The sequence below is a fragment of the Suillus plorans genome, assembly GCF_016647745.1.
Source record: "Suillus plorans strain S12 chromosome Unknown HD556scaffold_43, whole genome shotgun sequence".
NCBI classification, from domain to species: Eukaryota; Fungi; Basidiomycota; class Agaricomycetes; order Boletales; family Suillaceae; genus Suillus; species Suillus plorans.
This window is the reverse complement of record NW_024537427.1, coordinates 80,910-100,092: the sequence shown is the minus strand read 5'-3', so window position 1 is coordinate 100,092 and position 19,183 is coordinate 80,910. Positions and strand designations below refer to the sequence as shown.

Below are 19,183 nucleotides of genomic sequence, written 5' to 3'. Positions count from 1 at the left end.
TAAACGTTCTGATAGTAACATAACGCCTACTTTTGCAATAAAAATGCCACCAATATCACAAGAAGGGCCAGAATAACCAAAATAATCATGGTCCATGCTGTAGATTGCTTGTCAACTTCACTGCCACTAAGGTTCAATTAGAAAAGCTTACGTTGGCCTGCAAAACTCTCTGGTACAGTAACGATCCGTATCGAGTTGTCAACACCACCGGATACGAGCAACGTTGAGGTAGGGCTAAACCGAACAGTGGTTATAGGGAACTCGTGCGCTTTGAGTATGGACAAGAGCGGCTAAGGTTCGATATGAGTGCATGATCACAGAGTTCATTGGTGACTTACGCTCAGAGTAGTACTGTCCAGTATTCCCAACGTATAGTCTGATGAACCGAAAGCAAGGAACTTCCCATTGGGACTGAAAAAGAAAGAAATAGTCTGAGACGGACACGACGTGTGCTTTTGACATAATTAACCACAGACCTAACGTCCAAACACGTCAAGCCGCCTTCACCCGCTTTGCGGGAGCCCTCCAGTGACATGGGCCGAGCAGAATTCTGCTCTCCACTTAGGTCGACTCTCCATTTCAATATGTAGGCCTGCATTTTGGCCATCTTGGATTTCTTCGCACGAGGCGCAGCAGTATTGACGGCCGTAAACAGCGTGCTGAAGTCTGAAGGGTGAAAGCTGCAATAAAATTATAATCCTACATGCTAATGTCTATTATTTCACTCACCGCGCGGCGCGAAATGTTACAACGGACTGTGCAGGAGCGCCAGGAACCGAAGGAATATCGACCGTGTCCACAAGCCGCAGTTCAGGAGTCTGGCTCGGTGTCCTAGAATGTACTTCCTTCTCCTTTCCTTTACTTTTCTGTTTCCCCTTTTTCTTCTTTGGTGTTTTCTCACCATTATCTTCCGATGGTGGCTTCGGAAGTGCGTATACTAACAGGTTCAGATTGGTGGCTAGTACAAGCTGGGAAAGGCGTCGTGAGGAACAGATGATATGAATGAGATGAAGACGCACGTGTGTTGGCGAGAATGTCACATCGTAAATTTCACCTTTGGGTACTTGAACAGACTGAGCAACAGGCAAAAGAGAAGGGAATGCGAGAAGAGATAACTACAACACAATGTTAGTCCATGCAAACAACAATAGTGCTGTCTTTTACATCACGTTCGCCGGCCACTGCCAGGAGTTTTCCATCCGGTGATATGACGGTTACACGCTGCGTTGTCTATGTAAGATCTAGAGTAAGTTCAACAAAGAATGAGCTACCTGGTAGTCCTCAAGCGCTCCCGAGGGCAATGTACCCCGTGTAGCTCCTTTAATTAGGCTGTAAGGAATGGTCAAAATTGTGTAAACATAAACGCGATAGATCGTACGCGTTTCCAGAATCACTAATTGAAAACACCCTGCAATTCTCATTTTCATCTCTTTTTAAGCGTTCTTCGGAACTATTAATTCCACAGACAAAGCTTCTGCTCTATGGATGTTTGAGAACCTTATTCACCGTCAAAAAAGTAGTGTCACAGACCTCTGGGTGAGCTGCAATACTCATAGGGGCGTCCTCGCCTTTCTCAAGCTCATGCTCACAGAGCAGTTTAAGCTGTCTGTCTTGAGAGACATTGAATAGCCTCTACCCCACATACGTCAGACTGTAATTTTGAATATAGTTACAGTTACTCACCAATTTGTTCTTAATCCCAGACTTGGCAGCGCCGCCTCCGCCTCCGACGACCATCTGGTCGGAGGCCACGAACGCACATGAATACACTGGAAACGCGGGAAGTGGGTGAGTAGAATGCTGCGCGCGCATTGTATGGCCGCGAGTCGGCTAATTGAAAAGAGCGTAATATAGGGTGGTGGAGTAATACAGTAAAGCTGAAGCTGATATAGCACGGGGTGACCGGGTGTACTTAGTAGCTCGCTGACGGAATGAAACTCTGCACTTCAAAGCGCGACGTGTGCATTGTAACTAATAAACGTGCGAATGACCTTCCAAACACGTGCGATCATAAAAGTACTTATCCTAGCCGTGAATGACCCCCGACTAACCTTAACTTAATTGTGTTGTAGCGCTTGTGCACGACGTCTGACACGTAGAGTCTGCAGTCGCAGACGAGCTGTAGGCCGACTGACGATACCCCCGACTGACTCTCCTCCGTCAGTAATTTAGTTATTCTCAAATTGGCTAGTTCACTGACAGTAAAGGGGATGTCGGCCATGTTGTCCTGACTCTTAGGCTGTTGTTCGTTCTTGAGTTATTGCGGACATGGACTTATCATCATGGTTCAAGGGCAAAAACCACACGGCCAGCATCGATGAGCCGGGTATTGACCTGCCGCACCTCACATTGCAGACTGGCATCGGCATCACAGTAGCCATTGCGGGGAACGTGCTTATCTCGCTTGCGCTTAATTTACAAAAGCTTGCACATATCCGACTCGAAAAAGCTCAAAAACAGGCGAGGATGGAACGCGAATTACATATATCGGGCGATGCACGGCGTTCCAGAACACCACACGATCAGAGGCCTTCTGGCGATCCCGCTACTGGCTCTCATGAGTCCGAGACACAGCCCTTGATCCAGGGCTCTTCTGCCAGTCATTCACGTGCACGCTATGGCACTAGTACCTCACCTGGGACTAGACGCGATGATTCGAGGAGCAGGAAGAGCACTTCTTCAGCGCGTGGACGGAGGCCGGGACAGCCTTCAAGGCAATCCAGCTTGGTGTCGCGTTTTATTCCATTTCATCTCGGCCAGCCCGGTGGCGTTAATGAAAATGTATCACATACCCAAGAAACGTTGGCGATTCCAGTAGACGTGATCCCAGCAGAACGCATAGTTGCACTGAACGGCAATGACAGGCGGGCACCTCCCTCACCTGAGCTCTGGGAAGAAGAAGGTACGGAGAGTGACTACTTACGTTCGAAGATATGGTCAGTTCTTGATATAATTCTAGAAGGTACTGCCACTGATAACGTATGGTTTCAGGTGGTCTGGATTCATTTTAATGAACATTGGAGAAGCGGGCAACTTCATATCCTATGCGTTTGCACCAGCCTCTGTGGTCGCTCCTCTAGGCACTGTCAGTATATTCTGTTAGCTGTTTCCATCTTTACTTATTCATATTGTAGTTCGCACTCATTGCTAACTGCTTCTTCGCTCCACTCATTCTGAAAGAGCGTTTTCGCGTGGTAAGATTGTACCTGGGCTGCTGTCGAATCATGTTTATGGGATTGTTTTCAGCATGATCTCGCTGGAATCTTGTGCGCAATGATAGGAGCGATCACTGTCGTTCTTTCTACGCCTTCCACTGATGGAGGTCCGCCGCCGCCCCTTACACCAGAGGCCCTGATTGCAGCTATATCACAACGTTCGTTTGTAGTATTCACTATTATATACCTAGTAGGGGCCGTGGTACTAGCGGGGCTCAGCGAAGGTGGTTTCGGTAGGCGAATTGTGGTTGTTGACGTCGGGCTTTGCGCAATATTTGGTGAGGTCAGTTTGAATCGCACCAAATATGAGCTCATAAGAGCGTCAGGTGGATTCACAGTTCTAGCAACTAAGGCTATCTCCACGTTGCTGACGGAAGAATGGGGCAAAATATTTGCGGAGTGGATAACTTATCCTGTCCTTGCGGTATCTTAGCGTCGCTTTTCATTCCGTTTAATGTGCTGATCCTGTTTAGGTTCTAATCATCACAGGCATTCTCCAAATCCGGTTTTTGAACCGTGCGCTAAAGCGTTTTGACTCCAAAATTGTCATACCTACGCAATTTGTGCTGTTCACGCTGTCTGCCGTTATCGGATCCGCTGTTCTCTACAAGGACTTCCAACGGGCTACATTCCACCAGATGGTCACATTTACGTATGGATGTGGTGCGACATTCGCGGGGGTGTTCATCATAGCGTGGGCCAATGGGAACAACCGCGAAGAAGTAGGGCACCCCGCCAATGAGGTTAGCAGGCAAACAGGCGACACAGGCGAGCAAATCGCACCGAGTGGAAGCGTGCGGGGCGTTCCTGTAGGCTCATTGAATGCACGAAGTCGCCCGGCTCTTATAATACCGAGAGCTGTGCGCGAGACCCCGGTGCTCAGGAATAAACCAAGCACGGTGAGCTTGGCAGGGTATTCTCCTGCACGAAATCTGCTACTTGTTCATACCCCACCAAGGGATCGAGCGGATTCTTGGGATCGGGACGTGGAAAGTACTAGTGGAAGCATTACTTGAAGCGATTTATGATATTAATATTTTAATATTATACTTATTAGCAGCGCAGTTCGGGGCAAATAGAGTCATGCGCTATTTTAATACAAATCAGGCAAAAGGCAGTGACGTGACTGGAGTCGCTACAAGTGACGTCACTTGAGAGGCTGGAATGACAAAAAGGCTTCTGTCGGACGCACTCCGTACCGCCAACTCATTATTTCCAGTCCACTATTCTTACAACCATGCCAGCTGTCGTAGACGCTTTCAAGAGTACGTTTTATTTTATTTGGGAAGGCAGTCATCTAACCCTCACCAGATCTCATCCGCAAACATCATCACCATCGGCATCCTGACTCTGACCCCCAACCATACACGGCGCCTGTGCCAGAGTCAAATCACCAGGCTCAGCATCGACAACAACAACAGGAGTCGCAGCAGCAGGCTAAGCTACGAGCTGAACAGGAATCTCAGAAACATCAGCAACCTGAGAAACAGCATCAACTTGAGAAGCAACAGCAGCAGCCTGAGAAGCAGCAACAACAGCCCGAGAACATACCTCAGCCTGAGCCCGTACCTGACACCCGGCATCAAAAAATCAACACCCCCGTACCTGAGGATCGAGAGCCAAAGAACAAACTGCCCACCTACAAAGGCTTGGAGAACTTCAAGCTATTGGATAAGATGGGAGAGTGAGTGTCATATCATCTGTCACTGCTAAATATTTAACGTCTGACTTTTTATTTAGTGGCGCATTTTCAAATGTTTACAAGGCAATAGATCTAACAACTGGGCAGACAGTCGCAGGTTTATTTCTTTGATTTTTCTCCTGTTATAACCGGCTGATAAACTTATCCATAGTGAAAGTCGTTCGTAAATTTGAGTTGAATGCTTCGCAGGTAAGTAGATGCGTACCCCCGCCCCTCACATAGTTCACATACATTGTCCTCCACACAACTCCTGTCCCACCTATCGGCTTCGGTTCATGACACTCCTACATTGCTTGTGCCTTGTTGTCCCTCTGTTAGGCCGGCGAAAAACATCTCAATATTCAGTTCAAGAAAAAGCCGCGCGTAACAGAGGTGACATTTGGAATTGAACGGTTCCACATATCGCTAACTGTGCTATCTTCATGCAGCGAGCCAATATTTTGAAAGGTAAGCGGTCATGTTGTTTTGATCATTCCCGGCACTTATCTAGATTGCAGAGGTGCAAATCATGAGGGGAACAAATCACCCATCGATCGTAAAGTTGATCTCATTTTCCGAATCACAAGAACACTATTTTCTGGTTATGGAACGTATGTGTGATTGCGATCTTTCCTGTGTCAGTAACTCAAAACCGCACGCAGTCATGGAGGGCGGGGAGTTGTTCCACCAGATCGTCAAATTGACGTATTTCAGTGAGAATTTAGCAAGACACGTGATTCTCCAGGTTGCACAAGGTATTCGTTATCTTCACGAGGAACGTGGTGTTGTACATCGGTATCTGCATTTTTTGTGGAGCAATGACGTTCGCTGACATTCAGTTGTCATAGGGATATCAAACCGGAAAATTTGTTATTCGAACGGATACCTATCATTCCTTCAAAAGGTTCCGTACAACGTCCGTATGACGAGGAAAAGGAGGATGAAGGCGAATTTGTCCCAGGCGTTGGTGGAGGCGGAATCGGGCGAATCAAGATCGCAGATTTTGGCTTATCAAAAGTGATCTGGAACGAAGAAACGATGACGCCATGCGGAACTGTTGGCTATACCGCCCCCGAAATCGTCAAGGATGAACGTTATTCACAAAGTGTGGACATGTGGGCACTTGGTTGCGTCCTTTACACTCTTCTTTGCGGATTCCCGCCGTTCTACGATGAGAGTATCAACGTCTTAACAGAGAAAGTCGCGCGGGGATATTACACATTTTTGAGTCCGTGGTGGGATGACATCACCCATTCTGGTATTTTTTTCGAACTTTTTATCTAAAATACGATTATTGACTGGTGCTCAGCGAAGGATCTCATCCAACATTTGTTATGCGTGGACCCTGCTCAGAGATATACCATAGATGAGTTCCTTGCTCACCCGTGGTGCACTGCCGCTCCTGCCCCTCCACCAGTATCATCCACTCCTGTTTATGTCAACTCTCCTCCGCTTGACTCTCCTCTGCTTACCGCTGCTCGTGGTGGCGTTTTAGAGGCTCGTTCTCCTGGTCTTGCAACGCTCAAGGAAGCATTCGACATTACCTATGCAGTCCACCGTATGGAAGAAGAAGGTGCACGTAGGCGTGCATACAATGGTCGCGGCGGTGCCGGTATCCGAGGATACCTGCATGGACTTAATGAGAACGAGGAAGACAACGTCGACGACAAAGTCCTCGTCCACGATGCACGGAACAGGAGAGGGGAGCTTGAGATGCGTACACCAATACCGCTTACCTTGAGTGGCTTACCTGGCGCCGGGGCGAAGACTGTCGCAAAGCGCAATGTCATCGGTGGACCTAACCAAGCAGATCGCAGTCTTTTGGACGGTCGCGCTGGCCCAAGAGATCGCGGCCGCCGTCAACCTGGTGGCCAAGGTTTCCAGTTAGATATGGACAACGCAACCCTACTTGGTCGTCGCAATAGAAAGATGACAGGACCTGGTATTGCGGAATCCAGTCCACTATCGCACGCTGTCCACATAGATGACTACTCGTTTCCGCCTGGAAGTCCTATGCGGGTCGTCTGATGATGTCGGACGTGCACGTTGTTTTTTTATCGTCCCTGGGATGTATGTTGATGGATGGCTTGCAGACTTGGATACCACTTATTCACTTCCATCATAGTCTTCTCTCGCCGCGTTTCAACCAATCCCTTCTGAGTTGCCTGCTTTCATCAATCAGTATAATATCCAAGCATAGAATACCTTTGCTTTCAATCGGTTTAGCCCTGCATTCTTTTCCAGCATGAAACATTCGCACATACTGGCACATACTGATAATTAGTTGTCTCATACATGCTACATTGTTGTTTCTTTTAACTGTTGTACCTGCCGCATGCATACATCTGTACTTCATAAACACTGCACTGTATTACACGCAAAGGCTCATCTTCATGGTATTGGTACACCTCAACAAGCGTAAACTAAATATGTGCTAATCATTGTCATCTGCAAGAGTGGGAACGACAAGCCCTCTGTCAACATCGCTCCGCGTCCAGGGCCCTTGCACCACTCAGTCGTCAACCACGAGTATTGAGGCTCCGCCATCTCTTGTTATCCTGCGTCTAGTTTTCACGAGCACGTAGCGGCGACCAAATTGTCCGAGTTTCGGCACCGGAACTACATGTCCCGTCCTGGCAGCATCGGGTATATCTGGGAATACTCCCAGGCCAGAGGGCGCAAGTACAATCGCTTCACCTGTCTGAGCAGCGATATCAGGTTGAATCCGTACCATATATTGAGCTCGACAACGCACCTGCAGTTTAACAACGCGATCAAAGGCGTCTTCTGCTGATATGTCGGCTGATACATGCTTTGCCAGATGTTCCCACCACGATGGGGAGGAGAACCGGTGCAAAATTGCGACAGTACATAGGTCAAGCAGAACGGGTGGCACGACCGTAGGTTCTGGCAGATAAGGTGTGAGGATCCGACATGAAGAAGATATAAGCGCCGAGTACCTTGTGTACTGATGATAACGCGCATGGCTAGGTGACGTTGTTCCCTGGTTAATGTCAGGAGAGACTTAGTCAAGCCAGAGGAGCCTTTCGTTGGCGACAGGTACTGTTCCAACCAAATCGTTGATGACAACAAACAGTCCAATTTCAGAGTGCAAACCTTGTGGGCCTCATCAACTACTAGCACTTTCCCGGTCCCCACATCCGCTCTCACAAACAAACGCGTGATGATTTCAAACAGCCCACATGCTGACGCTGGGTCGATGAACGGGTCTGATAAATCAATGATCGTGAGCTGCGATTCTGCAAAGCGGGTCTGCGGTTTCATGTTTGGGTTCATGAAGGATGTGAGCAGCGCCATCCTCTGCTCGAGACCTGCGAGCTGCATATTGTTGAACGACTCCTTCTTCACATCCAACTGCCGCATGAATTCGGGGTAAGTGAAGTTTTCCCCAAGGTCACGGAGAATCGACTACAGGAATAGTGGTGTCAAAGAAAGTCGCTCAAAAGAGAAATACGCACCAAAATACCCTGAATATATAGCGGAGCTGATTCGGAGGAGCCGACAGCCATCATGGACAGAAATGCCTGTGCATCCAACTCATCTTGACTGAATAACAATGGTTCAACAGTGACCCCGTCACCCAAGGGCGCATAGACAGCCCTCATGGTCTTCAGAGAAGAACGTGAAACGTAAACTTTGACTGATGGGGTTTGTACACCGGGGATGTGGGACGAACTGATCCATGCAGCTTCACTAGGTCGAGAGCTAGGACCTCCTTCTCCAAAGTGGAGAACGAGCCCTGACAGTGGTTTCTGTAGGGTGCCAGTAGAGCGTATGTTCGGAACAAACATGCTCTCGAGAAGTAGAGAAACTGTGTGAGACTTCCCTGAGCCCTGAACCCCACAGACCACAGCAGAGAAGGGTGCATTCTAGGGGTGCAAAAAATGAGGAAACGCTGGACACGCGTTTCACATGAAGGAGTTGCATACCGTATTCACATAGAGCTGAGGATTAACTGGCTTGTATGGAACATTATTTTTATTGCTGCAAGAGTATCAGTATTCGGTCTATGAATGCAAAAAAATACGGGTTGCCTTACTGGATGGACAGAATACTGCCTAAGACGCCGTACTGAGTGGCGCCTTCACGATAACTTGCCGCAATATATGCATCACGGGTTATGATTGGGGCTGTGCGAAGTTCATGATCCTTGCTTCTTCCCCGAACATCACTGATGCTGTCATGGAGAAGTTCTAGTTCCTCCTTGACATAGGTCACACGTGAGTCAGTCAGAATTTACACTAACAAGATGCCTACATGGGCAGGATCCCGAGTAGCGACGGAAGTTCCAGAGCGCTGCCAGAGCCTCAGTGAAAATGCTTTAATGTGCATATGATTGCAAGTACACTCACTGTACTGGCACTGCTGAGGTTTGTGACCGAGTGCCCATTTAGCTGAGAGAGCAGTTCTCTTAGATCATTATTTAACGGTAGAGCGTATGCTTACCTCTCCTGATCGTGTAGCTTGTGTTTGAGTTATTAGAATTGGCATTGTTGAGATGTGTCACGTACGTGGGGAGGGAGTGCCAGACTGGTAAAGACAAGAATCCATGAATTTATATTTGTCAATGGAAAGGGATTTGCCAAACCAATGTTTGTCGCGCAAGGGATATGTGCGAATTGTTCGACAGCGATGGTTGCAGAGTATTGCCGTGGGTTCGATTTGCAGACATAGAAGGCGATGGAGGAGGCTTCGGCTGACATTGCGAAGTTACGTACTGCAAATGAGAGATCCACTCGAAACGAGCGCTTACAATAAAAGCAAAAGACGCTGGGCTTGGCTGCATCCTGCGAGTCGAAATGAACTGCTTGAATACGCCGTCGTTAATCGGCGGCGTCCCATCGATGCGGTCCGTCGGCGTAGAAGTCATCTTCTCTTTGCCTTTGGTAGACATGCTGGAGAGAATCTGGGTGATTCGAGATAAAACCAAGACAGTAAGTAAATATGCATCACATGCTTCTGTTAAGAAGCTTCCAGGTTGTCTGCCGCGTGTTTCGTTCTAGGGTGCGAGGCACGAGGCCAAGCGTGGAGAGCCTATCCATGCTGTGTGGGTGATCCTGATGATGTAGGAAAAACCTAAGTTACATGCCGCGTCCGAGTGTCCTCCTCGCTGTATCCGCGAGTTGTGGTGAAGCGCGGATCACCCATCAATTTAAATATATAGAACCTCGAGAGGATTGATATACAGCCTGAGAATCCCTGTCTGATGGTGAAATTGCTAGGGATATTCGCTTGATTATCACAAAATTCTGTAGCCTCGAGGCGCGAACGAACGAACAAAATTGAATTGCGAGTTACGAAAGTTGATCGAATCGGGATCAAACAAGTTCGCGGAGTTGAAGACAGGACTCAGCATGGGCAGTTGTATACTCCGTATCCCATACTACTTCTGATGGCGCTATTCGAGGTTCCTGGATGGTCTGTGCCTACTGCTCCAGTTTCAAAATTGGCACAGTCGACTTCCAAGAAACGCAAGCGACCCGTAGCTCAAGATGCTGATAAGATGCAATCTGTCGAGGTCAACCTAGACAAGCTTATGCAAAAACTTGCAAGTGTTGGAAAACACCAGGAGGATAAGCAAGGGCCCAAGAAGAAAAAGAAGAATCACGGAAAGACCACAGGGGGGCCGGACACCAAGGTTGAACACGCAACCTCTAACAAGGGAAAGGAGAAAGTTTCATCCTCCCCTGGTGGGTCCATTAAGGGGAGCGCAGTCAAACAAACAGTGAAAGGGGAATCAGGGCTGCGCAAGAAGATAAAGCAAAAGAAGAGCTTGAAGCCCGATGGTGGAAAATTTGAGCAACAGCCACAAAACGTTTCGCCCACAACTGATGAAGTCTCGGGCCTCACAAGTTTGCAGAAGGGCATGAAAGAGAGTCTTGATGGCGCTCGCTTCAGGTATGTATTCTGATACACGATGTTCTAATGCATATCACAAACGGTCACGGTGCAGGTGGATAAATGAATTGCTCTACAAATCCGACAGCTCAGAGGCGGTGAGGATGATGAAAGAAGACCCAGCGGTCTTTCATGATGTGTGTATTTTCATCATCATTTCTCCAACAGAGTTGTCATACACATCTGTTTGCAGTATCACTCCGGCTTTCGACACCAGGTGCAGTCATGGCCATCAAACCCTGTGTCACATTACATTTCTCAGTTGTCATCCTACCCTCAAAACACAATCATAGCAGATCTCGGCTGCGGGGATGCCACGCTTGCTCGCGGCCTTCATCCAAAGAAGCTGAAAGTACTGTCTTTTGACCTAATATCCGACGGTGCCTATATTGTGGCGGCGGACATATGTTCACATGTGCCTCTTCCAGGTTCTGAGCCTTCATCGTCTCTGATGTCTGAAGGTGAAGCGCAAGTTGTGGATGTGGTTGTGTGTGCCCTTAGTCTTATGGGAACCAACTGGCCTGTGTGCATCCGGGAAGCATGGAGGGTTCTGAAACCCGGGTACGTTCTGCGCTGTCACATAACGCCTGGCGTGTTCAATTTGATTTAGGGGGGAGCTGAAAATTGCGGAAGTTGCCAGTCGCTTTACCGACGTGGATGAATTCGTGTCGTTAATTAGCTCTATCGGATTCAAAATGAAAACAAAGGTAAAGCGTGCCCACAGTATACGATGGCACAGACTGAGTCTCTTCACAATTCAGGACGATCACAACAGTCATTTTACATTGTTTGAATTCAAGAAAGTAGCTCGTACATCGAGGACGGATAAAGAGTGGTTGAAAGTGATGTCGAATGGTGGCGTCCTAAAACCTTGCGAATACAAGAGAAGATGAGGACCTCGTTTCCGTAGTCTTGAAGTCCTATCTATTGGCCTATAGCCAAATCTACTCTTACATAAATTGGCAATCGAACTTGTGGCACGACATTTGGCACAATAATGTACCTAATCTGAACAACCATGTCCAACACAAGGCGCCATGTTCTGTCGCACCCTTTGGTGAATGCACGATTGTCCCAATTGCGGCAGACTAATACAAATTCAAAGGATTTTCGAGAGGTGAGCAACAGCTGCTGTGTGAAGTGGTCAGGGAATCAAAGCGTTTGAGGCAGGGTATCCATGATATCAGCTTGATCTTAGGCATCGAAGCTTCCCGCGATCTGGAAGAAGAGACCTTTGAAGGTGTGCGTGATCTCTCTGCGGATGCATGCTAACAACTTAATTTCCTGTGTGCTAATGAAACTATTCAGCAAACACCAGTTAGTCCTTTCACAGGTACAACTATCAAGCCTAAGGTTGGGTTGACGCCCATTCTGCGTGCTGGCTTGGGCATGACAGACGCACTCCTGTCCCTTTTCCCGTATGTGATCGGATATACAACTTCATTGTACCTTCTGATGTATCAGCGGACATGCCATGTAGGACAGCAGCAGTCTACCATCTTGGACTCTACCGAGAGAAGGTCAGCCTTCAACCAGTCGAATGTGAGATTTGAAGTCAATTTCCCGTATGACATGTGAGCTGATTACTGTGGCAGACTATTCGAAGCTCCCTCCAGTCCCTCCGATAGACACATGTTTCATTCTCGATCCTTTGGTTGCCACCGGTGGTACTGCATGTGCTGCCCTTGCCATGATCATAGACTGGGGAGTTCCTAGTAAGAGCGTTACGTTACATGACAGTGAAGCACTACTTACAGTCTGACAGTATCAAAGATTAAGTTGCTGGCTGTACTCGGATCAGAAGAAGGACTCAATCATGTGCACGCTGAATATCCTGAATTAGAGGTCTCGTTTCTTTTGTTGTTCCCAATTCATTTCCAAATTTGACACACATATTCTAGATCTGGGTAGCAGCCGTGGATCCCACCCTCACACCCGACGGCCTCATATCTCCTGGATTGGGCGACACCGTGAGTCCGTTACTATTGTCTTTAGTCGACATTTCCGATATATTTCGCAGGGAGACCGTCTCTCCAATACCATTCGGGTGTAACGATTGCAGCGATGTATCATGAGTGTGTAATCGATGTCCTCTCTGGATTATGTAGTAATGTCACTTCTGAATCACTCATGCTGATCCTATTTGTATACTGCAAGGTCACCACGTGACCGGGTAAGGTGTGATATCACGATCATCTTGCACCATTGACTCCGACGCTTTCCGAAGTCCCACAGACCGACGTTTTCCGAATTGTCAGCTTGAACTCGGATATGACTATCGAAGTTTTCTCTGGCACAACGACACCGCTGTCGGCAACGGCAACGCTCATTGGTACTCCTACGGAGGACCCCAAGGGCTCGCCTATTCAAGGAGCTAGCGTATTCAGTAAACCGGCATCTCACATCATCGAACTAATCGCATCTCGTTCAACTACCAGCTCTGCTGTTTACATTTACGATGTCGCTGAACAAGTAGGGTTTGGAACATTGACTAAAACATGGTCGTCGACCATAGAGTCAACTGCGCCAGTCATTAGCCTCCAGACGAGGGCAGGCGCCGGTCTTAGCCTCGTCGGACGGCTTTCCGAAGGCAGTAGCCAGGATTTGGTGCAGGGAGCAATTCTCACTGCTTACACTACGCCCGCTGGGCTCGCCTCAATGGCTGAATCAATGTCATATTTGCCCCCTGCTACCAGTAACAGTAGGCTGATTATCCAGGTCCCGGCAGTCACCACTGTCGGTCCAAGCTTCGCGCTCTCCCCGACGTTGGCATCCCTTTCTGCAACTTTCACCATCCTTCCCGATAATCTTGTTGTTCTCTTATCTGCTACCCCGCAGGAGTCTATTGATCTTGCCGCGCTTTCGTACAAGCTTACGTCCTCCCACGTTGTTCATATCTTCGATCACCACGGCATCTCCCGCGAAAGTGGCCACAGTTTTGTTCCCACTCTTCAGCTTAAGGACACACCTGCTCTTGGTGTACCAGAACTCATTCGGTGGTCTGGATATCAGTTTTTCGATTACGCTGGTGATTTAAATGCAGAGACGGTGGTCGTCTTGTTGAATGGGCCCTTGGCACTAATGGCGAAGTCCATTGTGACTCGCACTAGTGGTCTTGGTGTCGTGATTGTCAGAGTGTTGAGGCCATGGGACGGTGATACCTTTAAGCAATGTCTCCCTGACACTGTGAAAGAGGTTCATGTCTTCGACGACGTACCCAATGAACTCTGCCAAGGCAGCCTATTCGTCGATGTCTTTGGGTCGTTGTATGGCCCTAACTCTCCAGGGCCGCGTGTGCGAGCTCAACGGGTGACACCCACAAGAACATCATCCTTCCTCTCAGATCCCGCTCAGTTCTCGGCCCTCCTTACTGAACTCTCACACCAAGTTCCTGCTGCGACACACCTCGATGCATCTTTAACCAGGAAACTTCTTTTCTTCAGTACCCCGAAGTCTGATCTCTCTCCTCTCCCCCAGACTGTGGCGAATTCTTTTTCGAGTACGGTTTCTGCCCGCCTCCTTACCGACCATGATATTTTCAGCAAATCGGGAGGCATCACTGCGGATAAGATCGTTCTTTCCCCACGCAGCGAGGGCACAGAAATTCTTCCTATGGCTGCAGAGTTTCCCACAGGAACGGCAGACTTCATTTGCGTTTTAGATACGAATCTGCTGAAGTCCCACTCATTGCTCAATCAAGCCAAGTCTGGGGCAATAGTACTCGTCATTTCCCCGTGGTCCTCTGAGTTACCGTACAACCTACCCGCCGCTGTAGTGTCGGCAGCGGTTGAGAAGAAACTCCGGATCTTTACCCTAGATGCCAAAGCTGTCTCGTCCGGTTTCGGAGCGGAAATTGGTGCAGCTCAGGACGCTGTGCAAAGAGTGGTTGTTTATCTTGCAGTTCTAAGACTTTACCTCGGTAAAGCCGCCAGTGAGCCTGCCGTTCGCAAGCTTGCAGAAGGTGTCGCATTGGAGGTGATTCAGGGTGGCCAGCTCGCGAAGATTAGCGCCAGCTCTTGGGCTGCTCTCGAAGAGGTCGACTTGTACATCCCTCCGGCGGTGGACGAGGGTGATGCAAAGCCTCCCTCTCCTCTCAAGCAGTTTGAGTTTAATGCTATTGCTGTGGAGACTGATGATGGCCATACTGTGATCAATGGCTCGAAAGTTTCTTCGTGGCATGATGCTGCCAAGCACCTTCTGTTCCCATCCGTCTTCACACCTCCGACGCCCCCCTCGGAGGAAGTTGAAGAGTACCTTCAGGATCCCTCTCTACGACCAGAGGTACCTGAGCACACCTATCTGGTAACTTGCACGGTTAATCGCCGCTTGACTCCTCTGGAATACGACAGGAACGTCTTTCACCTGGAGTTCGACACGGTGGGCACTGGCCTTAAGTACGCTATTGGAGAGGCCTTGGGCGTGCATGGGTGGAATGATGAACAAGAAGTTCTTGATTTCTGCAAGTGGTATGGCGTCGATCCCGAGCGATTGATCACCATCCCAGTGGCTGCAAACGAAGGGAAGATGTACACTCGCACTACCTTCCAGGCGCTTCAGCAGCAGATCGACCTCTTTGGCCGGCCACCGAAGTCGTTTTACTCTGGGCTAGCTGCATATGCTACTAGCCCTGCTGATAGACTGGCGCTTCAATTTATCGGCGCACCCGAAGGGTCATCTACATTCAAGAAGCTGGGAGAGAAAGATACTCTCACATTTGCCGAGGTCTTGCAACGATATCCTAGCGCGAAGCCAGGCATTGAGACTTTATGCGAGATGATTGGAGAAATCAAAACCAGGCACTACAGCATTGCAAGCGCGCAGAGTGTGGTTGGCAATCGAGTCGACTTGCTAGTGGTGACCGTGGAATGGACCGCGCCAAACGGTATGCATTTTTTGAATCCGTTTCTTTCATGTTAACGAGCTGATCTTTTAGGTACCCTTCGTTATGGACAGTGTACTAGGTATCTAGCCGGTCTCAAGGTTGGACAGAAGGTTACCGTTTCCATCAAGCCCAGTGTTATGAAGGTATGTGTTGACTGACTCGTCAACCGCGACTCCGCCATTGACGTATTCTTTTTTTAGCTTCCGCCAGATAACATGCAGCCTATCATCATGGCAGGTCTTGGCACTGGAGCTGCTCCATTCCGCGCCTTTCTACAGCATCGCGCTCTACTCGCTCATCAAGGCATCCCTGTGGGACCCACCTACTATTACTTCGGTTCGCGGCATCAACATCAAGAATATCTCTACGGCGAAGAGATAGAAGCGTATATCCTGGACGGTACGATAACAAAAGCTGGACTTGCTTTTTCTCGAGATGGACCCAAAAAAGTGTACATCCAACACCTCATGCTCGAGGACGCTGCTGTTCTCGCATCCTTGTTGAAGAATCAGGCGGGGGTGTTCTACTTGTGTGGCCCAACCTGGCCTGTACCTGACGTGTACGAAGCACTTGTAGGTGCGCTGGTCAAGAACGAGGGACATACCTCGGAGAGTGCGGGAGAATTCTTAATGAGTCTCAAGGAAGAAGAGCGGTATGTTCTGGAAGTGTATTAGAAGGCCTTGTTATACACAGCATAGGTTTCTAGTGACTCAATGACTCAATTACCTAGCATTAGACACCATGCCGGCCTGTGCTTGATTCATTTTATTGCCACCTATCCTTCAGCATGAGTCTCAAGTCTGCACATACACCAAGTTTCACCGAGACTCAAAGGCGTAGGGACAGAAGGTTCTAAACCAATTATGTTCACCAAGTGCTCGTAGGGGCGCCAGTCAAGAACAACAAGAGGATCATGTTCCCGAGGTCTAATAGAAGGCATTGTTCTACACTATATCGCTGTTGTCATATTCATCAGGGTATAGTGATGCGATATATCTACATGAATGCGAATCGGTTACTACGTCTGAATGCTGCTCAATAATGTCTGTCGTAAGGTCATGTTCTAATCCAAAGGAATAGTAGATCAAGGGGAAGATGATGCAAGAAAAGAAGTCGCCTCATCTAGAGTAAATGTCAATAAAGGGGGTCGTGTGCTCTTCTAAGAGAGATCATAGCCCACCATACAAGAAGAGAAAAAATGGAAAGGCCAGTAAGGCCAGGAATGACCCCGAGAACGATTTTGCTATCCTGGCTTAACTGTGGGCCACTGCACCCATCTGTATATGCATCATCGCAGGGCATGCCCTGCGGTTTCTTGGAGTCATAAGCGCCCGCTTTCAGCGATGTGTAGAATGGGTCGGCAGTGTCGTTGAGTACGTGCATCGCGGCGAGTGTGAGCATCGGTGCATTGTAGTCCAACGCAACCTCAGTTTCTGGCCAGTCAGCGCGGATGTCGAAGAACCGATCGTACTTGTCTGGACCACCGATAACGCCCCCATAAAGGACATAAGCTTCTTGCAGCGGGGAAGTATTGATGTCGCTTATGTTATTGCCACCGCTTGCCATCGCGGAGTGGGGATTTTGAGGCGAGTTCGGATTAGCACCGACGATATAGGGTGCTATGACAGAGTGAGCCAGAATGATAAAATTATATTATCCATGCTCACCTTGCATTGGATTGTTACCCAAAGCATAGTTGACTTGTGCGTTAGCATAGTTCTGTTAAAGGTGATGGTTGAGTCCCACGATGATTATTAGTGATTGGAACTAAGATCTCACCCAATAATCATTTCTCCTGCTTTGAGTCGATGCCAGTGGTACGTATCGCGTTAACAGCATGGCGGCGTTCAACGACGGGTTTAAACTAGCATCGTCTGAGTCGCCCTTGTAGTATAGCAATCCGCCTTCGAATAATGTTTAGTTGGAAAATGAGCAAACAATTTTATTGTAGTACCGTGAGTTTGATATCCTGGTCCACCACCGTAAACTATTCCGTCGAAGTACTTCTCAGCCACAGTTTGCCAGGTGGATGCATTGCCGCCAAAGGTTGGGTTTGCTTGCGCAATCTGTGCAAATAGAACAGGCAGGCCAGGTGTCTTGCTATCCCAGTTGAATACTCCGTCATAACTGCCGAGGCTATATTGCTGCCAGTAACCTTGAGCTTGTTGATACAACGAAGAGGAGTTGGTTGCCCAAGACAAGAAGAGTGCAGCAATGGCAAGCTCATCTCCATATCCGGACGAAGCGTACGCTTTGCCTACCTCAGGCACGGAACGTTGATATACTGCCTGTCCGCCAGAGGCGCTAGTGGCAAAGGTAAAAAGTTGTTTGGCATGTTCGAGAAGGGTTGCAGCGTATGTTGCGTTTTGAAGTGTAGCTGGGCCAGAGTAAGAGTTCGAGAAGATGCGGTTGGCGTAAAGATTGGAGCAAGCTGCGAAAGCTGCAGCGGTTCCTGCAGCAGCATCCGTTCCAGGACTGAAACTGTGTTAATGAATGATTCAATGATACACGGTGCAAGAGTACCTAGTGTCGTTGATTTGATATGAAGGACGCGGTAAAGGAATGTTGTGATCGCCTCCCCAGTAGGCATTGTCAACTTCTTCTGCAGTCACGTGTGAGTGGAGAATGGACATCCAGATCAAACACTTACCATTGGCTACCTGGACAAACAAAGTATTGTTAGCGGGGTGCGCCTATGTGAATTATCATGAGTTGGTGACTCTATTGCTTGATGCTTAAACACGAGACTGACTTTGATGAGCCAGTCAAGACTCCATCGGAGCATGTCATCAAGGTAAGGGGTTTGGTTTGCCAGATCGTATCCTGCACAACATTATTGGCGAGTGAGCACTTCCCCGATATCGCACGAACCTTTTCCAAAATCCGTTGCACCCCAACAAATTGACATCACGGTGAATGACTAGAACTGAGTTGGAGGGGTGACATGTAGCATAAGCCGAGGAAACTCACCAGGGGGAAAGTGCATTTGATGTAGTCTGACGAAACTTTTAATATAGCGTAGCTGCATGATATACGGGACACTTACCACCTGCATCATAAAGCCCGCCAGTCAAATCCAACTTGACGTCCTGCCCATCGGTGAGGGCACTGTCGTTTCGCCACTTGACTCGATTTGTGCTAGGCAACTTGCCGCTGCGTTGTGCTTCATAGAAGTAAAGCAGATTTCCGAGCAACGAAGACCATTGCGAATTGGGAATAGCAGCAGAGGATGGAGACGCGCCAGCTGAAGCGTTTTGAGGTAGGAAAGGGGGATCAGGAAGAGGAACTTGGGCAAATACCCGCGAGGAAGCAAGAAAAACAAGAACAAGAGGCGTCCGCATGAGGAGTCGTGAAATGAGATATACGCACCAAAGTCTTCCGGAATGTACAACTGACAAAGAGTCAGGCAGCCAGCTCCAATTAATGTCAACCGCGTTCAACCAGAATCATGTGACTTTGTAAAGCAAATGCACGTGACTATAACGC

General features: G+C 48.5%; 8 protein-coding genes across 8 annotated transcripts; 5 read left to right on the top strand and 3 right to left on the bottom strand.

Annotated features, from left to right (window-relative positions):
* Positions 1-26: 26 nt before the first annotated feature.
* HD556DRAFT_1445290 (quinon protein alcohol dehydrogenase-like superfamily) lies at positions 27-1,812 on the bottom strand (the record flags this gene model as incomplete). Its single annotated transcript, XM_041306909.1, has 11 exons — positions 27-97; positions 152-290; positions 339-411; positions 477-680; positions 730-968; positions 1,020-1,115; positions 1,165-1,221; positions 1,272-1,329; positions 1,379-1,479; positions 1,531-1,632; positions 1,684-1,812. 11 exons carry the CDS (start codon positions 1,810-1,812, stop codon positions 27-29), a joined length of 1,269 nt encoding a protein of 422 aa, XP_041158193.1.
* A 175-nt stretch (positions 1,813-1,987) lies between these two features.
* HD556DRAFT_1385927 (magnesium transporter NIPA-domain-containing protein) lies at positions 1,988-4,324 on the top strand. Its single transcript, XM_041303387.1, has 7 exons — positions 1,988-2,159; positions 2,239-2,936; positions 2,992-3,085; positions 3,135-3,194; positions 3,247-3,493; positions 3,542-3,639; positions 3,689-4,324. The coding sequence occupies exons 2-7, from the start codon at positions 2,269-2,271 to the stop codon at positions 4,229-4,231; spliced, it is 1,710 nt and encodes a 569-aa protein (XP_041158192.1). The 5' UTR covers positions 1,988-2,159; positions 2,239-2,268; the 3' UTR covers positions 4,232-4,324.
* Positions 4,325-4,373: 49 nt separating this feature from the next.
* On the top strand, positions 4,374-7,248 carry HD556DRAFT_1385921 (kinase-like domain-containing protein). The gene is made up of 10 exons (XM_041303386.1): positions 4,374-4,480; positions 4,527-4,899; positions 4,956-5,014; positions 5,069-5,106; positions 5,236-5,289; positions 5,346-5,364; positions 5,415-5,507; positions 5,559-5,691; positions 5,745-6,154; positions 6,206-7,248. Exons 1-10 carry the CDS (start codon positions 4,453-4,455, stop codon positions 6,922-6,924), a joined length of 1,926 nt encoding a protein of 641 aa, XP_041158191.1. The 5' UTR covers positions 4,374-4,452; the 3' UTR covers positions 6,925-7,248.
* On the bottom strand, positions 7,249-10,204 carry HD556DRAFT_1385916 (uncharacterized protein). Its single transcript, XM_041303385.1, has 13 exons — positions 9,671-10,204; positions 9,506-9,613; positions 9,428-9,447; positions 9,381-9,382; positions 9,270-9,313; positions 9,175-9,213; positions 8,957-9,120; positions 8,847-8,901; positions 8,376-8,786; positions 8,014-8,325; positions 7,857-7,959; positions 7,652-7,803; positions 7,249-7,597 (listed from the first exon to the last, which is right to left on the bottom strand). The coding sequence occupies exons 1-13, from the start codon at positions 9,809-9,811 to the stop codon at positions 7,409-7,411; spliced, it is 1,740 nt and encodes a 579-aa protein (XP_041158190.1). The 5' UTR covers positions 9,812-10,204; the 3' UTR covers positions 7,249-7,408.
* Position 10,205: 1 nt separating this feature from the next.
* On the top strand, positions 10,206-11,809 carry HD556DRAFT_1385908 (methyltransferase-domain-containing protein). Its single transcript, XM_041303384.1, has 5 exons — positions 10,206-10,815; positions 10,871-10,952; positions 11,009-11,376; positions 11,426-11,522; positions 11,577-11,809. The coding sequence occupies exons 1-5, from the start codon at positions 10,310-10,312 to the stop codon at positions 11,706-11,708; spliced, it is 1,185 nt and encodes a 394-aa protein (XP_041158189.1). The 5' UTR covers positions 10,206-10,309; the 3' UTR covers positions 11,709-11,809.
* A 24-nt stretch (positions 11,810-11,833) lies between these two features.
* Positions 11,834-12,868, top strand: HD556DRAFT_1445286 (UDP-N-acetylglucosamine 1-carboxyvinyltransferase; the record flags this gene model as incomplete). The annotated part of the gene is made up of 8 exons (XM_041306908.1): positions 11,834-11,932; positions 11,986-12,057; positions 12,124-12,233; positions 12,296-12,357; positions 12,411-12,530; positions 12,581-12,660; positions 12,717-12,785; positions 12,836-12,868. The coding sequence occupies 8 exons, from the start codon at positions 11,834-11,836 to the stop codon at positions 12,866-12,868; spliced, it is 645 nt and encodes a 214-aa protein (XP_041158188.1).
* Positions 12,869-13,032: 164 nt separating this feature from the next.
* HD556DRAFT_648671 (uncharacterized protein) lies at positions 13,033-16,581 on the top strand. Its single transcript, XM_041311181.1, has 3 exons — positions 13,033-15,697; positions 15,749-15,840; positions 15,898-16,581. The coding sequence occupies exons 1-3, from the start codon at positions 13,087-13,089 to the stop codon at positions 16,369-16,371; spliced, it is 3,177 nt and encodes a 1,058-aa protein (XP_041158187.1). The 5' UTR covers positions 13,033-13,086; the 3' UTR covers positions 16,372-16,581.
* A 250-nt stretch (positions 16,582-16,831) lies between these two features.
* On the bottom strand, positions 16,832-19,038 carry HD556DRAFT_1240882 (glycoside hydrolase family 9 protein; the record flags this gene model as incomplete). The annotated part of the gene is made up of 10 exons (XM_041298149.1): positions 16,832-17,316; positions 17,365-17,416; positions 17,477-17,601; positions 17,652-18,172; positions 18,221-18,299; positions 18,348-18,390; positions 18,450-18,520; positions 18,569-18,617; positions 18,668-18,693; positions 18,744-19,038. 10 exons carry the CDS (start codon positions 19,036-19,038, stop codon positions 16,832-16,834), a joined length of 1,746 nt encoding a protein of 581 aa, XP_041158186.1.
* Positions 19,039-19,183: the final 145 nt, after the last annotated feature.

Bases quoted from the DNA above. Each gene is read 5' to 3' on its own strand.
- HD556DRAFT_1385927 (XM_041303387.1), top strand. From the start codon at position 2,269: ATGGACTTATCATCATGGTTCAAGGGCAAAAACCACACGGCCAGCATC. The intron at 2,937-2,991 runs GTCAGTTCTTGA...GTATGGTTTCAG, and splicing joins TACTTACGTTCGAAGATATG to GTGGTCTGGATTCATTTTAA. The intron at 3,195-3,246 runs GTAAGATTGTAC...GATTGTTTTCAG, and splicing joins TGAAAGAGCGTTTTCGCGTG to CATGATCTCGCTGGAATCTT.
- HD556DRAFT_1385921 (XM_041303386.1), top strand. From the start codon at position 4,453: ATGCCAGCTGTCGTAGACGCTTTCAAGA. The intron at 4,481-4,526 runs GTACGTTTTATT...AACCCTCACCAG, and splicing joins TGTCGTAGACGCTTTCAAGA to ATCTCATCCGCAAACATCAT. The intron at 5,692-5,744 runs GTATCTGCATTT...CAGTTGTCATAG, and splicing joins GAACGTGGTGTTGTACATCG to GGATATCAAACCGGAAAATT.
- HD556DRAFT_1385916 (XM_041303385.1), bottom strand. From the start codon at position 9,811: ATGTCTACCAAAGGCAAAGAGAAGATGACTTCTACGCCGACGGACCGC. The intron at 7,960-8,013 runs GTTTGCACTCTG...TGGTTGGAACAG, and splicing joins TAGTTGATGAGGCCCACAAG to TACCTGTCGCCAACGAAAGG. The intron at 7,598-7,651 runs GTGCGTTGTCGA...ATCGCTGCTCAG, and splicing joins ATCGCGTTGTTAAACTGCAG to ACAGGTGAAGCGATTGTACT.
- HD556DRAFT_1385908 (XM_041303384.1), top strand. From the start codon at position 10,310: ATGGCGCTATTCGAGGTTCCTGGATGGTCTGTGCCTACTGCTCCAGTT. The intron at 10,816-10,870 runs GTATGTATTCTG...GTCACGGTGCAG, and splicing joins CTTGATGGCGCTCGCTTCAG to GTGGATAAATGAATTGCTCT. The intron at 11,523-11,576 runs GTAAAGCGTGCC...TTCACAATTCAG, and splicing joins GATTCAAAATGAAAACAAAG to GACGATCACAACAGTCATTT.
- HD556DRAFT_648671 (XM_041311181.1), top strand. From the start codon at position 13,087: ATGACTATCGAAGTTTTCTCTGGCACAACGACACCGCTGTCGGCAACG. The intron at 15,698-15,748 runs GTATGCATTTTT...CTGATCTTTTAG, and splicing joins GGAATGGACCGCGCCAAACG to GTACCCTTCGTTATGGACAG. The intron at 15,841-15,897 runs GTATGTGTTGAC...TTCTTTTTTTAG, and splicing joins TCAAGCCCAGTGTTATGAAG to CTTCCGCCAGATAACATGCA.